This window comes from Diaporthe citri (genome assembly GCF_014595645.1).
Source record: "Diaporthe citri strain NFHF-8-4 chromosome Unknown scaffold_5, whole genome shotgun sequence".
In the NCBI taxonomy this organism is placed as follows: Eukaryota; Fungi; Ascomycota; class Sordariomycetes; order Diaporthales; family Diaporthaceae; genus Diaporthe; species Diaporthe citri.
In genome coordinates, this window is record NW_025064850.1 from 5,430,772 (window position 1) to 5,449,247 (window position 18,476).

The 18,476-nt window shown below is 54.9% G+C and overlaps 7 protein-coding genes across 7 annotated transcripts; 5 read left to right on the forward strand and 2 right to left on the reverse strand.

Moving 5' to 3' along the window:
- Positions 1-603: 603 nt before the first annotated feature.
- INS49_012027 (uncharacterized protein) lies at positions 604-1,628 on the forward strand (the record flags this gene model as incomplete). Its single annotated transcript, XM_043172734.1, has 2 exons — positions 604-919; positions 982-1,628. 2 exons carry the CDS (start codon positions 604-606, stop codon positions 1,626-1,628), a joined length of 963 nt encoding a protein of 320 aa, XP_043024479.1.
- A 1,507-nt stretch (positions 1,629-3,135) lies between these two features.
- Positions 3,136-4,047, forward strand: INS49_012028 (uncharacterized protein; the record flags this gene model as incomplete). The annotated part of the gene is made up of 1 exon (XM_043172735.1): positions 3,136-4,047. One exon carries the CDS (start codon positions 3,136-3,138, stop codon positions 4,045-4,047), a length of 912 nt encoding a protein of 303 aa, XP_043024480.1.
- A 477-nt stretch (positions 4,048-4,524) lies between these two features.
- INS49_012029 (uncharacterized protein) lies at positions 4,525-7,085 on the reverse strand (the record flags this gene model as incomplete). Its single annotated transcript, XM_043172736.1, has 3 exons — positions 4,525-6,603; positions 6,676-6,930; positions 6,999-7,085. 3 exons carry the CDS (start codon positions 7,083-7,085, stop codon positions 4,525-4,527), a joined length of 2,421 nt encoding a protein of 806 aa, XP_043024481.1.
- A 999-nt stretch (positions 7,086-8,084) lies between these two features.
- Positions 8,085-9,107, forward strand: INS49_012030 (uncharacterized protein; the record flags this gene model as incomplete). The annotated part of the gene is made up of 1 exon (XM_043172737.1): positions 8,085-9,107. The coding sequence occupies one exon, from the start codon at positions 8,085-8,087 to the stop codon at positions 9,105-9,107; it is 1,023 nt and encodes a 340-aa protein (XP_043024482.1).
- A 616-nt stretch (positions 9,108-9,723) lies between these two features.
- Positions 9,724-11,694, forward strand: INS49_012031 (uncharacterized protein; the record flags this gene model as incomplete). The annotated part of the gene is made up of 4 exons (XM_043172738.1): positions 9,724-9,804; positions 9,881-10,050; positions 10,456-10,818; positions 10,896-11,694. 4 exons carry the CDS (start codon positions 9,724-9,726, stop codon positions 11,692-11,694), a joined length of 1,413 nt encoding a protein of 470 aa, XP_043024483.1.
- A 273-nt stretch (positions 11,695-11,967) lies between these two features.
- On the reverse strand, positions 11,968-14,209 carry INS49_012032 (uncharacterized protein; the record flags this gene model as incomplete). The annotated part of the gene is made up of 7 exons (XM_043172739.1): positions 11,968-12,000; positions 12,061-13,029; positions 13,088-13,353; positions 13,416-13,542; positions 13,601-13,862; positions 13,943-13,976; positions 14,038-14,209. The coding sequence occupies 7 exons, from the start codon at positions 14,207-14,209 to the stop codon at positions 11,968-11,970; spliced, it is 1,863 nt and encodes a 620-aa protein (XP_043024484.1).
- Positions 14,210-17,451: 3,242 nt separating this feature from the next.
- Positions 17,452-18,335, forward strand: INS49_012033 (uncharacterized protein; the record flags this gene model as incomplete). The annotated part of the gene is made up of 4 exons (XM_043172740.1): positions 17,452-17,511; positions 17,595-17,972; positions 18,035-18,091; positions 18,168-18,335. The coding sequence occupies 4 exons, from the start codon at positions 17,452-17,454 to the stop codon at positions 18,333-18,335; spliced, it is 663 nt and encodes a 220-aa protein (XP_043024485.1).
- Between the last annotated feature and the right edge of the window lie 141 nt (positions 18,336-18,476).

The window sequence follows — 18,476 nt, forward strand, 5'->3', positions numbered from 1 at the left end:
TTGGGTACAGCAGTGAAACACGCGTTCAAGGGCAAAGTCAATATGAATGATTATCGGAGAGACATACGGCTCCGTCGATACATGCGGCAATTCCTTTGAGCTTTGTGGAGGTGCCAGCGGGATGGGCTCAGAGTCTTGGTGCTTGGTCTTGGCCTGCAAAGTTGTTGTGTTGCACTTGAAGAGTTGGCTTGCTAGTTTGCTAGACACAGGTCCGCAGTGAGCATTTAACGATGGTTGCTTTGCCTCGCCCCTATCATGGTGCAGGTCTGTCTCCATATGCACTGAGCCTCTCCCCATTGGACAGTCAACAAAGTTCGGCTGAATTGGACGACAAGTACTTCAGCTTTTCGAGGTCAGCACCGCTCGGTCCCGAAGGAGGGCCGAGTTGCATTCCTCCGCCCGCGCCACAATCGGGCTCGCCGGTGGTCTGATGCAAGCTGACAGGGAATAAGCTGCGGCGGACCAATGCGGACTTTCTCGGACATCCCCAAGACATACATAAGCGCACCGCGGCTGAAACCACAACGTCACCCCACTTCAAGCACCACAAACCACTCAGCGTACACCCATAAAGCCGCGGTTGAGCCATTGATTGCACCCACCATGAACTCGTTCCGAATATTCTCTCAACGGCTACGGCCAGCACTCAACGGCAGAATGGCGACACAAGAACTTGTCAGCGCTTATGGACCGACGGTGTTCAAGGGCTTGGCGGTTGCTGGCATAGGTGGAGCAGTCATCACACAATTGATGAGAAAGGCAGACGCGGAATCGGGAGAGCCAAAGAAGATATTCCCACGACCAGGGCCCTCATTCACCAGGCTCACATTGGAGAAAGCCGAAGATGTCAACCACAACACTAAGAGACTGCGCTTTGCGCTGCCTGAAGAAAACGCCGTCACCGGGCTCCCATTGACATGTGAGCTCAAACGCTATGACCTTCAAGCTTGCCACACGACCAGAGACTAACACTCATCACAGCTGCATTGCTGACCTTCGCCATCCCCAAGGGCGGCTTCCTTCCCGTCCTCCGGCCATACACACCCATCACGCCCTCAGACACGCCAGGCCACATGGACCTCCTGGTGAAGCGCTACCCCCAGGGCAAGCAGTCCACGCACCTGCACTCCCTGAGCCCCGGCGACTCGGTCATGTTCGCAATGTGCATCCCCGGCTACAAGTGGACACCCAACAAGCACACCTCGGTCACGCTCATCGCCGGCGGCGCGGGCATCACCCCCATTTACCAGCTCGTCCAGGGTATCCTCAACAACCCGGAGGACAAGACGAAGATCACGCTCGTCTTCGGCGTCAACGGCGAGCAGGATGTGCTCCTGAACGAGGAGTTCAAGAAGTACGAGGCGAGCCATCCGGGCCAGTTCAAGGCTGTGTATGCGGTGAGCGACCTTAAGGGCGAGAGCGACGGCGGCCGCTTCAGGAAGGGCTACGTTACCGAGGCCCTATTGAGAGAGGTTGCCGCGCCACCTTCGGAGCAGAACACGAAGGTCATGGTCTGCGGCCCGCCTGCGATGGAGGAGGCGCTGCTCGGCAAGAAGGGCTGGGGAGGCAAGAGCGGTGGTGTTCTGGAGAAGCTGGGGTATCGTAAGGACCAGATCCATCAGTTCTAGGCCGCATATCAGGAACTCGTGTGTATTTAGAAAGGTGTACTTCTCATGTTCTGTTCTAGTTGTAAAGAATATGCCGGAGTTGGAAGACAGCGTAAATTCACACATCACTCTGGCCTGACTTCCTGTCGTGTGGGATTTCTCTTCTGTGTAGAACGGGTGAAGATGATCTGGGCAACTGTGACTCGAAAGCCTCCCCCCCCCCACTGTCATACCGTACTTCACCAGAATCTCGAAGCTCGTGAATAGATTCTGCTCGATGCCAAATTCCGGTGTTGAATCGTCAAGATCTCCCTTTCAGCTCTTCTCGGTTGCTCTAGCTCCACCGAACACACTGCGTGCATCTCGTGGCCTTCCTTCTACCGCGTTGGGCTCGCTAGGCCGGCATAAAGGTACGCAAACTCACCCTTCCCTGGGCACGCGTCGCAACCGCGCCTGCGGTACTGATGCGCAAACTTTCGAGCGCCTCTGTTGCCCGACCTCCAGCTTACACTCAGTCTCTCATCAAGATTCCCTGAAGCTCTCAACATGGGCCTTCGCGCCAATAAGCGTTCGTTCGATGTCGGCAGCCATGCTAGGAACGCAGCTCGAGGACTGAGAACCGCGCGAGAAGGAGCCAGAAAGCCGAACCTGTATGCAGTTTCTACCTCAGCCCCCAAACACCCCTCCCAAGTCTTCAGATGGAAGCGGCTCGGCCCGAAGCTAATGATCAAGAAACGGGCACCACAGCGGGGCCTACAGAGCGAGCCAAGCACTTAGCCTTGCGATGCTCCCACGGCCATTGGTCACAGAAAAGCAAGGACAAGATCCATTTCACCACACTGGGAAGTCCATAGAGTACCGCGCCGTTGAACGCCGGGCGGGTCTTGGGGGCACGCACCGCACCCGTCGCTCACGTAAACACCAGCACCGCAAGGGAGATGGAGATGGGGCGTTTACACCTGGGAATAGTACGCAAGAGGCCCAAAACGAATCGGGGTCCATGTCTCAGTGCAATGGCGTGATACACACGACGGAGGAGCGTCCAGTCTATTGGAAATTGCTGCAGAAGGTCCTGGCAAACTTGGGTCTCACCGAGGAGCAATGGAGGGCCATGTACGTCGACCAATGAAAATATTAGGATCGCAAGGAATGAACTCGGAATAGCATAGTTCGATTTCATTGTTCCCATTTGGAGGCTGAAATTCAGATGGAAATAATGTCTGAATACATGGAAACAATGTCTGGACATTGAATAGATGGGAATAACGTTTGAACATTGAATAGATGGGAATAATATCTGAATAGATGGAAATAATGTCTGAATAGAGGCCGTCCCATTGTGGTTTACGGACAACTACTCAAGCCCACGCCCCAGATCTCTACTTAAACTCTCGTTTGCCAGCAATTCGTCAAACTTGCAATTAACTCAATCCTCGAATCCGTTCAGACTTGCAATCTTGTTCAATCCGCAAGTTCTTTCAGCCTTGAATCAATCTTCTCTCCCTCTTCTGAGTCCCGTTCAGCAGAAATGGCCTCCAAAAACGCCTTCCTCGACGGACGGTGGGTTCCCGCCGATTCTCGCATCACCTACCAGAACTTCAAGCATTGGGAGGCCGCAATGAGACAATCCCACGAAATGGCCCAGACCCAGGCCGACGGCCAGCACCTTCGGCAGCTTTCCATGTGCGGCCCAGCCTCTCCCACCTTCACTCCCCAAACCGGCTGCGACAAGCAGTCCGAGATAGTCCACGAGACCAACCCCGATGCCATAGTGTTCCACTTGGCCAGAAACCGCCCTGCCCTCGACGCGCTCCGGCGCACCCGCAAGATGCGATACCGCCACAACCTCAAGTTCCTCGCCGCGTCGTTCCCGCTCGCAGACGAGCAGGCCAAGAAGGACAAGCAGGCCAGGAAGGCGGCTGAGAAGAAGGCTGAGGAGGCCCAGGGCTTGACCGCCGCCGAGATCCTCGCCCAAAAGGAGCTCGCCAAGAAGAAGATTGGCGAGAAGACGGTCGAGGAGCTGAAGTACATCAGGGAGATGAAGGCGGCGAAGGTGAAGGCCGCTGCGACCGAGCGAATCAAGGATAAGGAGGCGAAGAATGGCATCACGGGAAAGGGTACGGAGAAGGCCACCGGAAAGAAGGTGAAGAGCGCGGCGCGCAAGAGCGCAGAGAAGGCGGTGCAACGGAGCACCAGCCTGATGCCGCCAAATGTCTTTGCGATGAAGACGGCGGAGAAGGTGGCGCAAGGTGGCTTTTGCCCGATGCCGCCAAACATCTTTGCGATGAAGGCGCCGAAGAGGGCTGGAAATAGCATCGAGGAGGCTGATGGAGAGAGTGCTGAGGAGACTGCGCCAAAGAGCACCGGAAGCACCGCGGGAAGGAAGTCTGGAAAGAAGACCCTCAGGGCCAAGATGATGCCCAAGATGAAGAGATGGTAGTTACTTTCTGTGCTGTCCCTGCAGTTACGATTCGAATCGAAGATCACATTCATTGCAATTCTATCATGAGTAGCTCTCACTTGGAACAGACATGTGCTTGCCTGATGAGGCTTCTTCCCTGCGGCCATCCGGAGTACATGCGCTCCCCACCGCCAACCTCGCCAACAACCATCATTACCATTCCATTCTCATTCCATATCATCATCTCGAAGCTCACACCATAACAATATTCTTGTATCCACGTTTCTCTGGGGTCTGTACAGCCCTGATCCCCTCCTCAATGTGGCCATCGTACCTTCAGAAGTGTGCGCGGCGCCAACCAGTCATGCTTGGCTTTTTCTTTTTCCTTTTTTTCTTCTCTTTTTCTGTTGCTCAGATCCAACCAAACTTCCCATCAGCAGAAATGAGAGATGAGTATTTGGTCCCTCATCTTGTCTCAGACTCGTCAGAATCGCTGCTGTAGCGACAGGCCACCTCCTAGATTCCCCGTGCCAGATTTGCAAGCATCTCATCGTCTGGACCGCTCACTCCCCGATAATCAGCATCCTCAGAAATTTTAGAATCCTCAGGAATTGGAGCATTCTCGACCATGCCAGCCACGGGATCCGGTGATGCCGGAACGGTGCGAGACCGAGCAGAGCTCCAATCGTCAGCTCCATCACCGGGAATAGAGATCCGCGGACGCTTGCTTGGTGTCTCCAGCGCTAGCGTGCCAATGTCGTCCTCATCACCATCACTGTCTGGTTCCTCGAACGAGTCCCGATCTCGCTTCAGCCCGAGAGGTGCTGCACGCTGGTCATCGACGTAGCGTCCGCCGGTGGAGGGTGTTGGAAGTTGCTGGGCTGGCAACGGAGTGTGTGGCGTCGGGGAGCTCGTTCTCGAACTTGGCTGGGCCTCTGGAGACATTTTCCGGCGAGGCGAGGGCGGCACGACAGCTGCTCGAGTCCGTTGTCGGCTTGAATGCATGACGGGCTGTTCAACGCTGCGAACATCGATAGGGACACCCGGCGTGACTTCATCGAGCGAGCCATTTGGTTTCTCGTCATACAACATGCTCACCGCTGTGATGCCCTCGTTGACCTCTGGCAATGATGTGACGGGGTCTCCGGCCGGCTCATCAGTATGGATGGCATCAGCCTCCTCCAGGTGCTGTCGAAGACACTGGTAGAAAGCCATAGCGACCGATGGAGGAAACGCATTTCCGATCTGCTTCTTGATGTAGGAACCCTCAAATTGATGGTATGTCGGAAATCCTTGAATGCATGCAAGCTCTCTGAGGGTGAAATCCCGCTCGCCGTCTGGATGATAATACACCGAGCCGTTGCTGCTAATTGGGGTATCCATCGGCTTGTCTGCGTCACGTACCTTCCAGTCCATAGTCCGGAAACGGAGGCTTTCTGGATGGTGCAGGGAGTGGAGCTCAAGGGTGAGCCTGCTGATGGCGTCCTCCTCTGTCATAAAGGTCCGCTGGTCTCCAGTAGGGTTGGAGCTATGGGTAGCGGTAGGCCATGAGATCGGTGTCTCGCCTGGGCCTGCGCCGATCATGATGAACCGCTTGCGCATTTGTGGAAGGCCGTACTCAACCATGTGGACGAGCTTGCCCTGTACGGAGTAGCCAGCTTCAGTGAAGCTCTGGATGATTGCGTTGAGAAAAGGAGCTCTTCGTTTGCTGAGTATGGCGGCAGGTTGCTCCATGATGGTGAGTCGCGGGTGCGACTTGAGCAGATCCGTGCAGATCTTCTTCGCAGACTCTGGGTCACCGCTCGCCTCATTCAGAGCTGAGGACGAGATGTGAAGAACGTCAACATCTTGCTGAACCTTTTGTGCGGCGAACTCTGTGATTTTCATTTCGTAGAGCTTAGTGTTCGGGAAGTTGGCTCGATAGCTCTCGCACGCATGAGGGCAGGAGTCTGTAGCCAGGACAACCTTGAAACCGGCCATCTCGGCCCCACGAGATGCGCCGCCAGCGCCGGCAGACACCTCAGCAAAGGCGTATCTCTGGATCCCCGCGGTATTGCTGTCCCGAGTCTCGTCTTTGATGAAGCCTGCCTCGCAAAATGTTGATCCGCCGCGAATCGTCTCGCCACGCCAGTCACGAGCACGCTGCTCGTCGACGCCGAGGTTTCGCTTCTTGATTTTGTGGCTATCACGCTCAGAGAAGTGCTCCAAGGCCAGACCTTGAAAGCGACCCACACGTCGCTGAGAGGCATCCTTGTACTCGGCGCGCATCTTCCATCGGCAACAGAGAGGCGCTTGCTCCACTACCTGCTGTGCTGTAGCGTATGCGATCCTGTCAAAACGGCAGTCGGGGAATGACTTGTTCGTGTTCGTCAGGATCCTCTTCTTCAGGATGTCCTCGGGTCCGATCTCGCGTAGTGCCTGCTCCTCATCGGGGCGGGAGTCGTCGGCGTCGATCTCAAGAACAAGGCAGATTTCGTTCTGCATTCGATGAAGGCGGCCGCCGAGGTGACGGGTTCGGGCGTAGGGAAGGCCTCGGATGACGACATCTCCAGTCTGCTTGTGGACGTGGATGGACTTGATCTCGATGAATCCAGCCTTTTCCCAGTTTTAGCTCGTTTTCCGTGTTGTTCAGATTGGTTTACGTCGGAAAGTCTTGGGTTCACTCACGCTGTGTAGGCCCTCAAGCTCACGAAGCTCAACAAACTGGCCAACCTCGTACTGATTACCGTCGCCTGTCACTTGCTTTACAGATCGGTGATCTGCATCCAACGCGTAATTACGCAGAGACTTATTAACGCGTAGGGCTTGCTGGGGACGACCAGGGTCAAGTTTATCGTCCGCGAAGCCCACAGCTTGCTGGATATGATCATGGTCAAGCTCATCGTCTGCGGTGAGGTCGATGAGGTCGACACAATCAGACTGCTGTTTAGTCTGGTTAGCTGTCAATCAAAGAAGGAGGCCTCCTTTGAATGTTAGATTATAGTTCTCACCTCGCTGGCATCAACGAAGGGATGGTGGCTAGAATCTCTGCCAGCACTATTGAGGCTTTGCCAGTGCTGGTTCTGAATGCTGGCCATCTTGATAGTTTCAGGTTCTCTCATACAAAAGCTGTTTTGGAAACGGCTTAAGAAGATGTCGAAAGGAAAAGGAAAGTCTCAAGAGCTTAAGTACCTTAAAAGGCACGAAAGATGCTGGCAGATGCTTAACAAGGATGTGGAAGGCAGGAAAAGTTGATTTAGGTTCTTAGTTAGAGATTTGAAGTGGTCGCAGGAAAGTTGAAGGTGATGGTTGCAAGGCAGAGGAAGATTAAGTTAAGGGATTCGGTAGCAGGAGCGGCCGTTTGGGTCTCGAGGCCCAAACAACTGCCAGTCCACAAAGATAGCAGGTTTAACACGTGCCAGGGCTTGCCCACAAGCTTAGTGAACAAAGTGAATGAAGCATGAATAATTCGGTGGTGGGAAAGTTGCTGGAGTAGGAGCTTGTAGTGGATACGTCCACCACACAACGGCCCAGGCGAATTCACGACGTGCCTTGCCCACGCGGTATTTTAGGTCAGTCTTGAGTGAATCATCTAAATTGTGGGGTAGCTCCAGCCTTCACGAACAGTGCCCCAGCTACGCCATTACTTGTACCTGCACTTTGATATCTGTCATTGCGCTGACGTCGAAGACCGTAGATGTAGGCGCCTTTCTTCCAAACAGAAGCGAAACATGAATGACAAGAATGTTGAAGATAGACAGAATTATACAGACCTGTGTCTAGACCACCCATCTTCAATGTGAGCTCGGTCAGCCGCTACAGCGTTTGCTGACCAGCAGCTGCGTGTCACAGGAGGGTCAACGGCAGTCTGCCAAATCACTTTCATTTACCGGATCACGTCTGCGAACCATCATCGCTTTGACTTGATAGAACTCCAAGCGAACTATTACGCCCACCAATCTGCAGGCCAACTTACAGAACTGCTGGGCAGACATACGGAAACTCGTATCGCTCCGGAGCATTACGGAGTGTCGTCAGAAGGGTTAGGGGTGTCAACCCTCTGCTAAGTAACACCCTCGAGATGGTCCGTCGACGACATGCAGCAAAAGGACTGGTCAAAGACGAAGGTCCACACCGGCTGGAAGTACGCCATGGCATTCCCTAGGCTTCCCGCCAAAGCGGCATATATTCACCTGAACAACCCAAAGAAGCGCAATGCACTCAGCCTGTCCGTCCTGCAGGACCTCCGCACGCAGCTCCATCGCCACCTCACCTCGCCGAGGACAGGCCGCCTGCTGCTTCTGCCATCCTTCAACCCACACACGATCAAGCTCCTCAGATCCCACAACGATGCCAACAGCGACAACAGCGACAGCCCGTCCAAGTGGCTGACCGACAGCGCAGCCTGGCGCCGCGACCGCGAGGGCCTGCCCAACGTGCTCGTCCTCCGCAGCGAGGGCCCCGCCTTCAGCGCAGGCCACGACCTCGTGGAGCTGCAGCGCGCATCCGACGACGAGGTGAAGAAGACATTTGCGCTCTGCGCCGAGGTCATGATGCTCATCCGCCGGTCCCCGGCCCCCGTCGTCTGCCCCGTCCAGGGCCTCGCCACCGCCGCGGGCTTCCAGCTCGCCATGACCGCCGACTACCCCATCGCGCTGGGGAGCACCATGTTCCAGCTCCCCGGGATGCGCATCGGCCTGCCCTGCACCAGCCCCGCGACTGCGGTCTCCCGGCGCCTGCCCGCGGCCCTGGCATACCGCCTGTTCGCCACGGGGGAGAGCATATCCGCCGGGGAGCTGGGCGCCGGCGTGCTGGATGTCGTCCCCGTGCCTGAGCACGCCGAGTCCACCGACACGGCCGCGGTTGCGTTTGAGGCCAGGGTGGAGGCGGTGGTGAGCAGGCTGGCGGAGGAGACTGCGGGCCAGCCGCAGGCTTTCGGGAAGTGGGCTTACTGGGCGCAGTTGGCGGTTGACAACCGGGATGAGGGAGACTTTATGGACGATTACGAGGCTGCCTCGCGCTGGGCGGGGGGCGTTATGGCAATGCACGCGCAGAGTGAGGATGCCAATGAGGGCATAAACGCTTGGAAGGAGAAAAGAAAGCCTGAATGGAAGACATGATCCAATTTGAGAAGTGTTGTACAAGCCTGACTAGGACTACCACCGTCTCCCTCCTTCTGAAAAGTCATCATTGACCCCTTCCCTTGGCTTCTCTCCACCTGAGCATATTGATGCCTCGCAATACCCTTCCGCCTTTTCGATACTTTGCGGTGGACTGCCAATTGTTTCCTTCCTTATCAACCACACTCAGAGTCAGTATTCCTAAAATCATTCTTCAAAATAACCGGTGAACATGTTACAGCCCTCATGAGGTAACACAACATGCAGGGCTAATGCATCATGCGGGACCAACATCACATCCAACGGAAGACCCCGCTCAAAAGTCCCTTACACTCACAGCCAGCAAACCTCGGACGTCGACTCATCCATAGGCGAAGTTCAGATCGTCCAGGACAATGTGACTTGGTCCCCGAACCGGCAAACAAAAATAGTCTCCCCGTGGCTGTCTATCCTCTACTTGGCTGGTCAGCCCGAGATTTCGTTGACTTGGCACGCGTCTCTGACCGACACTTGTTCATCATTTTACATGAAGACGATAGCATCTTACGGAGACTGCCTTCGCAATGCTCGTACAAACAAAGTTCCCTAACTTTCGTCGCGTCGCCGCTTTGTAGCGATGCCACGCAAACTTGCCATTGAGGATCGTCTCTTCAGCCTCGACGGCTGCCACTATGTACTAGCGCTGGATCGTGCTAATGTGAGTGTTCTGCTCCTGCTGACTTGCCCACTAGGACACGCCATAGTGCGCTAATACTGACTTTTTGAGAAAGCAGTGTTCTGGCTGGGATCCTGGCTCCATACTCTCCGTTGGTCGAGGCGACGAAGACATGCTGGTTACCGCCATCGATGGTTCTGGCATCAGCAGCGACATCGACAAGAAATGGCTCGAGGATTTCATTCGAGAAGCATTGACGGAGGATCATGTGTTTAACGAGGATTTCTTGTATGGACTGGTGGTCACTAGAGACAACATACGCAAAGTCAACTTCAGAGATGACGCTTATGAATATCTAGGTCAGCTCGGTAACGCCTGGCTCGATTGCTCGATGGTCCAGACTGACTATCTGAGACCTGGACTGTATCTCCTGCGAGAAAAGAGGCTGCACCCTGTTTGCCGCTTGTACCGCGACCAGCAGAAAGCGTTCCTGGCGGGACTGCATCCGAGGCTTGCACATGGATGCATCCAAGGAGCTTCTTCGGCAGCAAATAGGGCTCACCCACGACGTGAGGCAAAAGCCGCGGCGCGGTGCTTTTGGCCCATTTCAGCCAGTCCACATCACCGGCGAAGAGCACAACACCCTGGCCGTTGCAGTTCCCTCTCGCCTAACCTCACACGCAAGCCGAACAGGCCCCCCTCTGAGGATAGCGGTAAAAGACGTGTTTTCCCTCCAGGGACTGAAAACATCACTGCATACTACCGCCTCTCAGAGCCGGCTACATCTACCGCGTTTGTCGTGCAGACCCTCACAGACCGGGGACACCAGATCGTGGGACTCACGAAGCTCAGCTCCATGATGGCGCGCGAGGAGCCCATGGACGCAGTCGACTTCCAGACGGCCTTCAACCCCCGCGGTGACGGATACCAGTCTCCCGCCGGAAGCAGCCATGGCAGCGCCGCGGCCGTGGCGGCGTATGACTGGCTCGACTGCGCCATCGGCACCGACACTTCGGGCAGTGGGCGGCGCCCTGCTCTCGTCAATGGGGTATTCCAGTTCCGGCCTAGCCATGGCTCTGTCGTGTCGCTTTCCCGTGGTTTGACACGCCTGTGGTCTCCGCGCGGAGCCTCAGTGTCCTCGGCAGGGTCTTCTCTGCTTGGCTTCCTGAGAGCCGTGTGGAGAGCCTTTGGGGTGGTATGGAGGTCATCTACCCGCTGGACTACCTCCCTGCCGCTGTGCCGGAACAGACGAGGCTGATCGATAGCTTCGTGGGGGATCTCGCCACTTGCTTCGTATGTTCTGTCACGGAGATGTCCTTGCGAGATTCCTGGCGGGAATGCCCGCCCGACGGTGCCGATCCAGACATTGAAGCATATCTCAAGGACGTGATTGTGCACACGTACTACTACTCCTACTACCATCTCACAAGCGGCTGGCGAGATAAACACAAGGACCGCTTCGGCCACGAGCCATACGTCATTCCATTCGTCAAACAGAGATGGGACTCCGGCGCCGCAGTGACACACCGGCAGCACGAAGAAGGCCTCAGGAAGCTCGAGGTTTACCGGAAATGGCTCTTCGACACCTTGTTCCTGTTCCGCCGAGGCAGGACGCTCATGGTCCTGCCCATCTCGCCGGTGGAGCCCCATTATCGGGACGAGAGGGCCGAGTCCCCGCGATACCAGTCCGCGACCCACGGACTCTTCCTGTCGCCGATCTTGAAGGCCCCGGATGTGGTTGTTCCGATGGGAGAGATACCGTACGAGTCCAGGATAAGTGGTAGGCAGGAGTGGTTGCCGGTCGGTGTGAACCTGGTTGGCGCGCCAGGCATGGACAAGTGGTTGTTTGATGCAGTCACTAGGGTCCTGAGATCCTCTGGACGGCCAGATGTCGTATCTTGGGGGAGTCGGATCTTTAGGAACCGTGAGTGATGGCTGAACGCCACGTTCCGGGTCATGGCACGTTCGGTCGCGATACACAACACAATCACAACCGGAAATAGGAGCCAAAGCTTCTTGAAGTACCCCATGAAAGGCATGAGGGCCAGTGTGATATTCTCTATGAAAACGAAGAAAAAGCGCTAGAGATGTACAGATAACGCATCACATGTACATGAAGCAGGACCAAGCCAGTCCAGAAACCAAAGTATCAACAGTCATCAGTGCGTGACATTGATTCATGCAGAAACAGACCACCTGGGCCGCTTAAGCCGTAACGCCCTTGATGATATCGGCGGCCTGTGAAAATCAGTTAGCATTTGTGTCATATAGGGTCCGGAACGTCAGCGGGCGGCTTACCTTCTCAGCAACGCCGAAAACGGTCGTCATGATGTGCGTAGCAGGGAGCAGAGGGATCACGCTCGAGTCCACGACGCGCAGGTTGGCCGAGCCGTAGACCTTGAGGTCAGTGCCAACAACACCGCCCTCCTCGCGGGGGCCGAGCTTGCAGCTGCCGGCCGGGTGGAACAGGGTGGCGGCGTTCTGGCGGATGAACGACTCGATGTCGGCGTCGCTGGTGACGTTGGCCCCCGGGAGGACCTCGAAGGGCTGCAGGGCCTGGACGGCGGCGGTGTTGCGGACGACGCGGCTGAACTTGACGGCCTCGACGAGGAGCTGCAGGTCGACCGGGTTGGCGAGCTGGCCCGCGCTCGTGACGGGGAGGTCGAAGGTGCTGCTGCTGGAGGCCTTGACGCTGCCGCGGGAGAAGGGGTGCTGCAGGCCCAGGACGAGCACGCCCGCGTCCCAGATGAGCTCGAGGACGGCGGACTCGTTGGACGTCAGCTTCTCGGCCAGGATGGCCTGCTGCTTCTTGTAGCCGAGGGCGACCTCGGCGGGGGTGTCGGCGGGGAGGTACTGCGTGCCGTCCTGGGCGGCGGCCTTGGAGGCGATCAGGGCGGAGGCGTTGCTGTACGTGTTCAGGGGCAGGAACAGCAGGAAGTCGCCGGTGGGCGACGAGTAGGGGCCCGTCTTCTGATCGCGGTACTCGGCAAGGGCCTCGGCGGCGAAGGTGGTGTTGCTGGTGAGTTCGGAAGAGGTGATCTCGTCGGTGGTCACGGTGGCGACGGTCGTCAGGAGGACGTGGTCCTCGAGGTTGTGGCCCACGGCGGGGAGGTCGATGACCGTGTCGACGCCGATCTCGCTGTGCAGTTTGCTGTCACCGATTCCGGACACCTGCAGGATCTGGGGCGTGAAGAATGCTCCGGCTGCCAGGATGGCCTCCTTGCTGACGCCGACCGTGGACTTGGCTGCGTCGGCCGATGCGGCGAACTAAAATGAGGTTAGCTGTGCTCCCATCGCCTGCTACTGACTTGCTGCTTGAGCTCACCTCGACACCTGTGACTGTAACTGATGATGATCCTCCATAGCCCGTCGAGTTGTTGGCCGTGACCAGCTTTGTGACGTGCTGCCCAGTGACAAGGTGCAGGTTTGTCCTTGCCTCAGCAGAGTTGTAGTAGGCTTCCCGGGCAGAGGATCTTGTGACATTGGCAAGGTCGATGTTGTGAGGGCAGAAGTAGCCTCCAATGGGAAGTCCAGAGGCCTGGTCTTTTTGAATAGTGATGCCCAACTCGTTGGTGGCATCAATGATGTTACCTGGAATTGTTTATTAGACACACACACAAACAGAACTCAATGGCAGACAGGTCTCAACGTACGTGTCAGGGGCCAGAAGAAGGGTGAGTAGGTGACGTTGATGTTCCCAGAGTCACCATGAGACTCTGGGTCGAATTCAACACCCCACTGCTGAACAATCTCATCGCTGGGCGGTGAGAAGAACTCTTGCTATTATATTGTCAGCACCTGCTCCTCGAAGTTCAGACGTAGGCACTAGTCTGCCAACCTTCTTGAAGTAGGGGAAGAGGCCATCGTAATCCCACCCAGGGTTTCCCAGCTCAGCCCATCGGTCAAAGTCTGACTTTGATCCACGGTCGAAGACCATTCGGTTCAGTTTTGTGCCACCTCCGACGATCTTCCCCTGTGGGATAGAGACTGAACGGTTCCCCAGGTTCGGGTTTGCCGTGTATGTTGTGTTCCAGTCGTACTTGCTGCCAATCGCTCCTCCGGCCAGACCAGGGATGGTGAAGAAGTCCTCATTTGCATCGCTACAAGGTCTAGTCAGTACTGGCTTCCGATGGCGTCCGCAGCATCAACGGTTCCGCCAAAGTGGGAGGGGGAAACTAACAACTCGCCAGCCTCGATGACCAGGATTGAGATGGCTAAATATTCGGTTAATTACCTGCCGAGGTGCCGTAATTAGAGGATTTTTGAGGTTCTTACCACTGTCCTCAGAGAGCCTGTTTGCCACCGTGAGACCGCTGGCACCTCCTCCCACGATCACATAGTCATAGCTGTCGAGGAGCTCAGTCTGCCTCAGGTGGATCCCATGGAAAGGGGCGGCGTTGGCTACTGCCAGTATGAGAGCAGCGCTTAGTTGGGCGGTTAGGAACATTGTGAACAAGCAGTGTATAAAGAGTGACAAAGGTTGACAAGACCTCAAAGCGAAGGGCAGACGGTTCGTGATAGAGACGTGAGGTGTGATCGAGGGGAGGCCCAGCCAACGTGTGGTCTGGGCCGGCTTTTTATTATAATGTTCAGCTGGTGACGATGCCCCCCTGGTAGCGCGACTCAGTGAAGGGAGACCTCGATGAGGAGGGTCCCCGAGGCACCTTGTCAACGTCCCTTGCAAATCCCTGGCGCGGATCCGGAGCGTCGGCAGCTAACGAACAGCCTCTCTGCGTACCGTGGTTGAGGGACGCGCTGGACTGCGAAGGGGGGATTTCCAATTCGAGCACCATCGATCTATAAGTCCCCAAGCCATCTTGCATCTGCCTACTATGGGTAAGAATAGTGCAGTACTGTTATCATGGTCCAGGCCAATGTGCGCCCCTGTCGATGTGCCGACGCGCGCGCCCATGTTGGATGCGTGCGCTGTCAGGTAGGGCGGACAGGCAGGCAGTGTTGATGAAGGTGTCATGGACCAAGAGTTGGACGCAATAGGGGACCGTCGAGCAGGCCAGGGACGCTCTCAATGCAACCCCTCACGGGATTCCCATGCCCGACAAGTCGATGGCCGTCCGTCTGATGAGGAGACGGTCCCGAATTAATTTAAAAAGTGCTTGGGTCTCCGCTCCGGCGCTTTTACATGCAGGCCAAGCTCGGCTGATCTTAGGGGCAGAACCCACTATGCAACAAGCCCAGGTCCCTGGCTGCATGGTCCCGATCCTTGACTCGGCCGCCCTCCCTCCCTCTTAGTCGGAACTTACACAGAAGAGCCCCAGCGCCCCTCAGGTCAGGTAGACGGTGCAAGATTCCAATCCCCGATGCCTACGACGGTACATTGGCTCTCACCGTCTCACGCCGCCTCCACGTGGTCGCCGTTTCTTGTCAAAGTTGGCGCTGCTCCCTCGATCGGCTCTTGTTCGTTGCAGGTGCATTGATGGATGGCACGTCGCCCGCCCCGTGATCTCATATATTGCACTATTTGGGCCTGCCTACTACACAGTACCCAGCCAGAAACTCTCAAGAACAGACGTTGGGCTGGGGAGCGCCCTCATTTCTGGGCACCGGCGGTGCCACCTACTTAGGAGGGGGTGCTAGTCTATATCGCACCGCATATTTGCATACGAGTGGTGTGTTCCTTACTACGACACCACGCACCGAGGAAACATGTGCGGTGCTGTACCTCCGTCGTCATCGTGTCCCCATAATAATACCCACTGCACCCCCTTGGCAACTCCAGCTAACAGAGTTTCGATGGCTTCCCGGGGCTTGGGCCACGACAATCCCCGAGCTCGACTACTTTATCTCTTTCAGTCCCACCCGGCTCGACGATATCCCGCCGTGGAGACCGCGGACTACACATCCACGTCAAACTGGTAGGCATCTGCTCTCCTTCTGACGAACCCTGCCCAAACGGGCCTGCCGACGTCACAGAGACATTGACATTGTCATCTGATGGTTAAACTCATTCTAGAAACATCATGGCGCATTGACCAGTTTCGATTTGAACGAACTCTATGGCGTTCCACCAAACCCAAAAGTCTCGCCAATCTCCGCCAGGGTCATGTTTAACCTTCCAACCGACAATTAGTGTCCCTGTCAGCTGTATGTCATCTTTTGTGCAACCGCAGCAATCTCAACTCTAGGCAAAAGCCGAGAGGGAGAGACCATGAAACTATAATTGCACGTGACAATTTGGCCAACAACATTGCAGCGTTTCCTTCAAACGGAAGCTGTACACTGAAGTGAGAGGAGCCCGAAGCCAGAGATCAAACCAAACACGCGGGAAAGCTCCAAGGTGGGAGTCAGGTGCTCAACTAACGAACTTAAACTGTGATGTTGCTCCAACGTTAGTTTCACCTTCCAAATTGGGAATTTGAAGCGCATCCCGATGTCTTGAAGTTGCTCGTGTCATCAGCAAGCTTCTCTGGCTGTGGAAGTCTTGGTCGGCCAAGACCAGTGGGCTGGCAAAATTGAGGGCATCCCAAGAAGCTGTGTGAAAGGAGGCCAAGGTGTGTCAATGAGTCTGCACTAACGTCCCCGGCCCAGATTCGTCCCACCCCCAGATTCGGCCCAGCCCTTTTTGGTGCAAACGCACCAAAATATACCCACTCTTTAACTCCCTTTTTTAAATCTGAATTAATTCCAATAAATACAAAATCTTTTGTTTACATAAAAGTTTATATAGATTTTCATTTAAAAATGTTGTAAGAAATTACTGAGACGAATTTATTACTGCTAGCAATTACATAAGGAATTCCTTAAAAATCTTAATATTTTTATAATTATATTTTAAAAGTTTATGTTTCATTTATCATATTATAAAGTATTTTATATTATTTTTGATTATATTATATGATCATTTTTATATATAAATAAAAAAAATGGGGAGTTCCAGAATTAATATAGAATTAATAAGGTGCGGTTGAAAAGTAGGAAGTTTTTGGTGCGTTTGCACCAAAATGTGGTGGGCCGAATCGGGGGGTGGGCCGAATCTGGGCCGGGGACGTTACAGGCGGTTCGAATTCTTGTTCAATATGAGCCTTCGTACATAGAAAAGCACCCATTTTGATTTCGTCTGTCTGGGCCGAAATGTTAGGAACTGTTGATAGCAGGCCTTTGTCCAGCAGAAAATAGCAGCAAGAGAACATGCATAGGAGAGATATGCACTTGCTAACTCTTGATGTTCAGAAGAAAGCCACTGCCCGTAGAAAGTTCTGTGGATGTCTTCTCTCTAGATGCACCAGGCAAGCCTTGCGCTTGAGCTTCGCTAGGAGCTGTGTGATTCAGACTGTGGAAAACCTGCTTACACTCTTTTCTGAAATTCTGCTCTTAGATGAACAGGAAGAGCCAAAGGGCCCAGACCAATTGAGTCGCCCTCGTACTGATTGTAAGTTCGCATTCTGCATCAGGAGCTCTTGCCAGGGTCGTTTGGACAACAGGAAGGTGCCAGCCAGTTTTCATGCCCAGCTAAAGTGGCAGTCTGGAAATTCTCAGCAAACATCCCACACTGATCAGACTTTTGAGAACTGTTTTTGAGCTCTGATATTTGCAGCTTGTGATGGTGTCAGTGCTTCCAAGTTTTTCACCATCCCGATCCTGTCAACAACTATCCCCCATCTCATCACCACTTGGCCCCCAGGCTCTCTTCAATCTCAACAGACAGTAAGTGCACACAGGGCAGAAGCCATCATGATGAAGTACATCATGCTTCTTCTCTCAACCCTGATGGGCATCATGCTCTCCAATGCTGTAAGTGTCCACTTCCTCGTAATGTATTGTGCAGTGCAACGCGTCTCGCGACAGAATGTTGGCCTTAACTTTCACTCCACAAGGCTCCTGTCAGCAGCGACCTGGACGATCCCCTTGCCAACTACTCCATTGTTGACCTCGAGTGGATCGTCCCAATCAGCCCCTACCGCAATGACACGGTCATCGGCACGATCCAGGATGTCGCCAACCACCTCGCAATTGTGGACCCTGAGGGTTTCGCTGCTGTCAACGAGAGCATCAACGAAGCTGTCAAGACTTCTGCCTCTGGCCGTGCCAGTGTCTCTTACAGCTCGAGCGACTCTCCCGGCGAGTACGGCGAGTACGACCCTACCGACTACTCCTGCAATCCCTTCCACGACTTGGTGTCGGGCATCCGCATCAAGTATGGCGTCGAGTACTTGCGCAAGGTCAAGGGGACCCCGGGCCAGGGCCCTGGCCCAGTATGTTTCAACACCTTCCCACCCTATTTCATGTGGTTCTCTGTTTGCTAACATGACCCCAGGCCAGCTGTGGTCGTGTGAGCTGTTCCTACAACGCGGCCATCTTTTGGTGCAATGATGTAAGACCCAACGAACCCAGTCCCTCTTTCAATTGAGCTTGCGAGATGAACTAATTCTAATTCATTCACATGGCAGAACACTGAGGGTATGGTGCTCGACAGCTATGGCCGGATCGCAGACGGTGCCCAGGACCTGATTACCGACTGCTGCTTCATCCAAGATGACGGTAGCTATGGCGTTTTCAATGGAGTGCAGCGTTTTGGGGGCAACTGGAACGTCGTCGTACAAAAGAAGTCTTGTTAAACAGGACTGAGGCACGTAACAATTTCCTCTCAAGGACTGAGACAGTTGACAGCCTCTGCCACTTTGCTCGCACAAAATTGTGGCGACAGGCCTTCGGCCTGGGTTTGCATGTCACTAGGTAGATGGCAACCTCGGAATGAA